An 8136-nucleotide genomic window follows, 5' to 3' on the forward strand; every position below is an offset into this window, starting at 1 on the left:
CACTTTAGGTAAAAATATAAAGTATGATGATGTTATATCAACCATATAATTATGTTTTCTTTTTTGCAGTTTATAAACGGCAAATCAGTAATGTACCACGAGATCGGTCACTTACCTTTCGAGGCTGAGATCACAGACTTCGTAAGCTTCAACAGCAGTAACCTGCTCACAGTGGTGGTTGACAACACGTTGCTAAGCGACACTGTGCCTCAAGGAGCTATCAAGAGTGTATATGTTGGGTAAGTAAGTTTTAAATACCATGTAACTCTTTCTTCAAAGACTTAACGCACTAGTGACTCCTCTGGTGAACTCTGGTCTTGCGGGGCCATGCGCAGCGCTGATCGGTTACTATCACCCGTCTGTTTGTTTACTGCCGCGGACCGGGGCTAAAAAATACTAGGTATCCGATTTTACCCACGTAAAGTACCGAGTCGCGTCTACGATTGGCACACGCAAAAAATCTTTCATTGAATAATTACGTGTGTGTGATGTATGCGCATACGACTGACTACGGTTTTTGTAAAGGTATTAATTCCCATTAGAGAAGAAAATGCTTGTTGGGAAATACTTTCGTTAAGTTTTAGTGGGTAATTGGTTGTCAGGACTATCATTATCATCCCAAACATAAGGAGCTCTGTGCATATTACAATGCATCTTACTTGGTATCTGGTACGTTTATAGGTAGACTATAAGATGCGATAAGTTACCTTGCACTTTCCTTTGTCTACGCACCGTGGGAAGCGAGACAGCTACTTGTTATACAAAAGATTTAAACGCGTTTATTACTCGTTTTAGTACACATTATCTATAACAGAAACCACATACTTAATGCTTAACTTCTATTCAACCTCTATTAGTATCTTCCGATTTTTTTCGTTGTTGAATCCAAGACGGCCTATTCCATGTCCCTGGGACGCGCCGGACTTGAACATTTCGGTTACAGGAGTCACTGAGGTTTGAGGAGGTTATGTTGAGCTTGTTCTAATAGCTTACCTTCTACATTAACATTTAAATAATTCATTTATTTTTATTCCACAGACCAAACAAAATCCGTCAAGAACAACAATATACGTTTGACTTCTATAACTACGCTGGCATTCACCGCACTGTGTTCCTCTACTCTACGCCTCAAGTGTACATTGATGACGTCATCGTCAATACTGACATACAGGGGCATACAGGTGCGTACATACAGTCCATTGTTTAAATAAACAACACAATATTTTTTCTAATAGCATGCGTAAATTTTAATTCTGAATTGTAGAACCAATAAAATTGACTAAATTATCATCTTGGTTTCCAGGTTTTGTAGTATACAACGTAACACAGAAAGGAGCAGTATCAGACAAAGTTCTCTGCTTAATCCAATTGTTTGACAAGAATGGTACCCAAGTGACTGCCTTCAACGAATGCGCCGGTCTACTGGAGATCGGGAACGCCAACTTCTGGTGGCCTTATCTGATGCACCCCAACCCTGGATACCTCTACACCTTGAAGGTAAAATGCATTTAATATTTTACAAATCTACCTTTACCCATGTTCTTTTATAAAAAATACCGACACATTAGACTACACAACTAGGTTTAATTAAAAATGAAACATCCTTATTTTGATTCTCGAACCAAATCAACTGCACAGTTGATGCAGAAGCTGTCGATGGTTCGATACCGTGATCGGAAAAATTTTTAACTTTATCATACTATAAATATCTATGATAAAATTATTATGAACCAATAATTTTACCGAAAATGTCCTTTTGCAAATCTCTGCATACTAGTGCATACCTGTCTGGGAAAACACAGGCTTATAATATCCACATATTTACCTTAACCGATAACTACCCACTTTATTTACCACAGGTAAATTAATTTGAAAAATAGTCAACTCATTGCGGTTACCTCTATCTTTAAAATACAAGATGGTGAATAATGAGTGGCAAACACAATATTTCCTCAATTGTTGAGGATAACGATATCATGTGGAGAGAAATTATATATCATCGAAACAAAATATAACATTATCCTCAATAAAAATAAAATTACAAGAAATAATTCCTAGAAATGTGCTCCAGTATTTTCCTGTCCTGTCTAAAGAATGTGCGGACTCATAATCCAATTTTGTTTCGTTTTTTTTTTATTAGGTACCTATATACTCTTTATAATATGAGTGTAAAAGTAAAGTCTTAGTTTCCTAAAGTCATAGGAAACTAAGTAAAATATTAAAACTGACAATGTCTCTATTGTCCGCAGGCATCGCTAATTGGACCTCAAGGTGAGACCCTGGACACTTACTCCCAGAAGATCGGCATCAGGACAGTCACGTGGTCGAATACTACCATCTATTTGAATGAAAAGCCTCTCTACTTGAAAGGGTTCGGCATGCACGAAGATTCTGATGTAAGTTTATTTTTCTTTTATACTATAACTAATATTAATACATTACCTACTAAGGAATACATAAATGGAAAATATAAGATCCTCTTCGATCAAGTAGTAAATTAGTATAGTAGTAATATATTTGCTTAAATTCACCTCTCTTGAATGATTACAAATTTTAATAAATTTTACTTTCCAGTTACGAGGTAAAGGGTGGGACCCCGTACTATGGGTGAAGAACTTCAATCTCATCAAATGGTTGGGTGCCAATGCGTTCCGAACATCTCACTACCCGTACGCTGAAGAAATCTACCAGCTCGCTGACGAATACGGCATCATGATCATCGATGAATGCCCTAGCGTTGATACTGAGTAAGTGACATATTTTCACAACTAAAATTCCCTTTTATTACCACCTCAAATGAGAATTCCACGAGTCCCACGTTGGGTGCCAATAGCCAAATTCCTTTTAAGTCTGAGAATTCAAACGTAAATGTAGTTTTTAATTGGTGCTTTCTTCTTTGCAGTGGATTTTCAGATACGTTGTTGGCGAAACACAAGCAATCATTGACAGAATTGATCCGACGCGACAAGAACCATCCCAGTGTGATCATGTGGTCCATCTCCAACGAACCACGGTCTGCCAACAAATTGGCTGACAGATATTTCGGGTAAGACTCCATATAACTACTGCCTTACAAAATATTACGTAGATCTATTTTAGTAAGTTTATATACTTTTGTTTGTAGAATACTTTTTAATAAATGTTGTTAATTTATGTTTAGGGAAGTGGTACGTCACGTCAAATCAATGGATCTCTCTCGACCCGTCACTATCGCTATTTCTGCCGGCGCTTCCACTGATAAATCTGTAAGTAAAATATTAAATTAAATTTCGCAATGACGCTTAGACATTACTAAATATACTCAAGATATTCAATGCATTTAAGCAGTTTAAACAAAACTATTACGTATTTTCTGATCTTCTTCAAGTTCTTCACTTAAACATATTATTGCTTATCATAATATCCGAATTATCTACACTATAAATTCCAGGGTCGTCATTTGGACGTGATCAGTTTCAACCGCTACAACGGTTGGTACGCGAACCCTGGCCAGACGGCGCAGATCACCAACAACGTGGTCGAGGAGGCCACCAACTGGCATCGCATACACAACAAGCCCGTCATCATGACTGAATACGGGGCTGATACTATTGCGGGGCTGCACTTGGTGAGTTCCACCACCATCTCAACCGATATTCATGCAATTTGACTCCATTGTTCCTTCACCTTCACAATATCCATGATTAAAGAAAGAAAATGACACTCAAGCTTATTATCAATTACCATAAACCAACAACAAAAACCAACGTAATACTAAAATAATTTCTCTTTTAATTCTTATATTAAAAATTAATCGCAATAATTTCGTGCCCATGATTGAGCATTTTCGATTAGGCTAATGCCGTTAACTGGTAAACCTTTTTTCAGGTGTAATTATCGAAATGAATTTCTGTAATTTTTTCTTTCAGTACCCTGAATACATCTGGTCGGAGGAGTACCAATGTTTGCTGATCTCAGAACACTTCAAGGCGTTTGATCTCCTACGGAAGGCTGGATTCTTCGCCGGAGAGTTCATATGGAACTTTGCCGACTTCAAAACACCGCAATGTGAGTTAACCTTTTCATACCAGTTGCTTAGAGGTTGACCGTCGTAAATTTCTCAAGGGAGTTAATTGTAAAGTTTGCATTATCTAAATATTATTTAGGGACGGTTGCAAAGCCCCAATTTCCTCGAGACCGTCTGCAGCCACATGTCCGTCATCTCAAATGGTTGCGCTGTAAGCGACTGACTTCCTTCATAGACGATTGACTATTTGAATGCAGTGCCGTAACTAGCTTAACGTAACTGTAGGGTTATCTAAAACAACTAGGTGCACTGGGCAAAGTCCTAAAGTCGCCTTTGGGGTCTATGGCCCTATGCCACAGGCGCAGCTCAGTTAGTAGAAAGAAGAACTAGCCTTCCTTCATACATTACTTTTGAGCATAAGCAGCAGCACAAAACAATAGTTTTTAACGTAAGTAAATAATAAACTACTAGACAACTCAAAAACAAAACATAAATTTAATTGTGTGCCTCACGACTGCACCAAAATAGTAGTAATAGTACCGCCCTAGTTACGGCACTATAAGAATGATACCTCTCCTATTTTTGTCATGGAACATGGTGGTGGTCTCAGAACCTATTGTGATCAGAATGCATGATATTGAAGAATGAATCGAACTTTGCATGAGCATAAAAGTCTTTCTACGATTTCGTTAGCATGTAACTATTATATCGACAATAATTAGCGAATATGAAAAATAAGATAATTATCAGAACGATATTACATAGGTCTCACACCTTTTAGGTGAATGAAAATACTTAAAAATACTTTTCGCAAAATGTTTCAAAGATCATCCAGTATCCACGGTATTCTTTGTCATGCGATATTCTGAGAGTTGTCTCTCGTAACCCCCAATATATCTTATTTACCAACCTTGATTATCTAATCCCTAACATTTTAAGTACTGTTAAAGTATTAGTCGTCTCAAAAATAAAGTTAGTATCCTCAACATTTTTCTAACATTTCAGCTTTTACTTTTCGTAAGTCGTTTCGTATTTTTCACTTAATTTCTCCTTTTGTCTTGTTATTTTCGAAATTAGGAGGCATATTATTATGTAGCATGTTTTCTTGCACTACGAAGAAATACCTTTAAGTAACGACATCTATAATAGCATTACTGAATTTTGTAAACAATGAAAGACTTCTTTTTAGTTACTGTTTAAATATCTAATTGTTTTATTTTTTCCAAAAACAGCTATAACGCGGGTGGGTGGCAACAAAAAGGGTATTTTCACGCGCAGCCGGCAGCCTAAAGCCGCCGCCCACCACTTGAGGTCGCGGTACCATGCGCTCGCTACCGCAGACTATGGAGTCGTACTCCCAGAGACTACGTACTACATCAGCGACTCACAGCCCGCCAAGCACGAAGAACTCTAACTTGTGACCTCTGCCATAATCACCACCAAATCTATGTTAGGTTCTACAAGTACACAGATAGTTAAGTTCTTTATGAAATATTTTGCGCAGATTAAAATACCCTGTGTGGCATAGAAGATTTAGAGCAAAGAGTACATGTAAGTAACTGGCAAAATGTTTCATAAATAACGATTATTTCATTTAGTTTATGTTGTTTCTAGTTCAAATGTCACACCAAATGAGCAAGCGACTGATTTCAATAAGAGTACTTGCTCTAAACTATTTTGTGCCACAATAATGCGACCATGCATTGGTAGTATTGGTACTTAACAGAACTTAGCTCATTCTACTACTTTAGTTACTTAGCGTTTACGAAATATGTAAGATAACACGACCAAAATATTCAAATAGATGCCTTATGTATTGAATTATTAATAACAATGTTATTTTTAGAAGATAGAATTTATTTTATACAGTACAACATCATTTTCAATTTGTAGGGAAGGAAGAAGTAAAGTTAGTCTTAGCCTAGGTCTGTGAATCGTAAAACTAGTTCTTATTAAAGCTACTGTAATACCTATTCAGAAAGGAATTGAATGTGATAAGTTTCCTCTACCAGCCAAACATAGTTTTTCCATTACACATAATCGGTGAAGTCATCAGGAATAGATACGTAAATCAGAAACCCATACATAGAGACCTAAACTTACATAATGCCTAACTATTTTGTTGTTGCGTGGTACAACTCTACATACTTTAGATATAATATAATTATTGTTATTGTAGTTATAAAAATATCATAAATAAAATGTAAATATTTATTGTAATGCAAATAAAGTACAAAATAAAAGCGATCGTTATTTCCAAGAACAAACGCACCTTGCCTTATATACCTTTTATTCCCTTAACTATTTTTAAACTAATAAGTACTGTGACTATAATTTACATAGTAGGTATGTTGGTACTTACCATTAATCGAATTGGTTATGAACATAAAGAAATTAGTACACCTAAAGGTAACTATGTATCAGTGGCGTAGCGTGAGTGGCGGCCGCCCGGGGCGGAAGACAATTTTGCCGCCCCCTTATTTAGGTATTTTAATTTAATGTATACTACACATTACATTCATAATAGAGAACTTTTCGGCGAGAACAGTCATGAATCAGAGCACTCCCCGTGGTATAGGCGATATAATGTACAACGAAGCTACATCTCTACGCATTGCCAAAGTGTCAAGTCGGTTTTAAATTTCCTGCCACTCAACAATCCGATTCGCACGCCGCTGAACGCGGTCCAGAGGATGAACCTGGTACTGGGGTGCCCCCGCCCACAGATGAGACTAGTATTCCATATGGGGCCGAACCTGCACCTTATATAGAAGCAGGCGATGGGCTGGAGTGAAATACTGCCTTGATCTATTGAGCACACCAAGCTTTTTCGAGGATAATTTAGCCTTATCCTCTAGATGGCCACGGATATGGACGTCGCTCGAAATGTTGATGCTAAGTATCCCAATTCTAATACCGGGCTAAACACGCCGACCTGTGTCTTAGTAGGGTTAAACTGGAACAAATTAAGTTCACGCCAATCTGAGATTCTCCGCAAAGATTTCAGACACAAGTCTGTTTCGGTTCTCGTTGACGTTTTCCCGAGAAATCTTAGCGCGGCCGGTATAATAGGTATCACCTGTACTGTCATCCGCATAACAATGAATGCCGCTGATTTGCAACATATCATTGATATGGAGGAGGAACAAGGTAGGTGATAGCACGCAGCCTTGAGAGACACCTGCGTTTACAAACAGAGAGTCGGAGCATTCCCCGTCGACAACGACCTTAATGCTTCTGTCTGCAAGGAAGCAGTAGACCCATTCGCACAATTTCTCGGGAAGACCATAGGAAGAAAGCTTCGAAAGAAGCGCTTTATGCCAAACCCGGTCGAAGGCTTTCGCAACGTCCAAGCTAACTACCAACGCTTCCCCCTTAGATTCGATCGCCTGTGCCCAACGGTGTGTCAGGTAAACCAGAAGATCCCCAGCCCATCGACCTTTACGAAAACCGTATTGTCGGTCATTGAGTAGTTGGTGATCTTCTAGGTACCGCAAGAGCGGGCAGTTAATAATGGATTCCATTATTTTCGAGAAGAGGGAAGTTACGGCTATCGGTCTGTAGTTGGACGGATTTGTTCTATCGCCTTTTTAGGGTTCCGTAGCCAAATGGCAAAAAACGGAACCCTTATAGATTCGTCATGTCTGTCTGTCTGTCTGTATGTCCGTCCGTCCGTATGTCACAGCCATTTATTTCCGAAACTGTTGAGCCTACATAGTTGAAACTTTGAAGGTTGATGTATTTCGGTAACCGCTATTCGAATTTTGAATAAAAATTAATAAATTTAAAAATTAAAAGGGGGCACTCCATACATGGAACTGATTAAAAAAAAAACAGCTAACATATCCATAATGGGTGTCTATGGATAGGTCTTTAAAAAAGACATTAAGGTTCTTAAAACCATTTTTCGTCAAAATTAACCGTTTGAAAGTTAGACGCTTCTAAAGTGGAAAAAAGTGTGTCCCCCCCCCTAACTTTTAAAATAAGAGAAGGAGAAAACAAAAATAAATATATGCTGTAGATTTCAATAGAAACTAACAACGAAAATTGGTTTGAATCAGATATCATTATTAGTTTTTAAGAAATAAAACATTTTAAAACCGCAAATATAACACTTTGCCGGTTTTTGT

General features: G+C 37.8%; 1 protein-coding gene across 1 annotated transcript in view; it reads left to right on the plus strand.

The window, feature by feature from the left end:
- Window positions 1-6253, plus strand: part of LOC118269320 (beta-glucuronidase) — a 28066-nt gene extending 21813 nt beyond the window's left edge. Inside the window, exons 4-13 of the mRNA XM_035584375.2 lie at window positions 70-239; window positions 1039-1181; window positions 1304-1497; window positions 2250-2396; window positions 2575-2747; window positions 2903-3046; window positions 3161-3245; window positions 3431-3607; window positions 3909-4047; window positions 5239-6253. Coding sequence (XP_035440268.2) covers window positions 70-239; window positions 1039-1181; window positions 1304-1497; window positions 2250-2396; window positions 2575-2747; window positions 2903-3046; window positions 3161-3245; window positions 3431-3607; window positions 3909-4047; window positions 5239-5420 — 1554 coding nt within the window. The 3' untranslated portion in view covers window positions 5421-6253. The remainder of the gene's footprint in view (window positions 1-69; window positions 240-1038; window positions 1182-1303; window positions 1498-2249; window positions 2397-2574; window positions 2748-2902; window positions 3047-3160; window positions 3246-3430; window positions 3608-3908; window positions 4048-5238) is intronic.
- Window positions 6254-8136: the final 1883 nt, after the last annotated feature.

Source organism: Spodoptera frugiperda, chromosome 2, assembly GCF_023101765.2.
Source record: "Spodoptera frugiperda isolate SF20-4 chromosome 2, AGI-APGP_CSIRO_Sfru_2.0, whole genome shotgun sequence".
NCBI lineage: Eukaryota > Metazoa > Arthropoda > Insecta > Lepidoptera > Noctuidae > Spodoptera > Spodoptera frugiperda.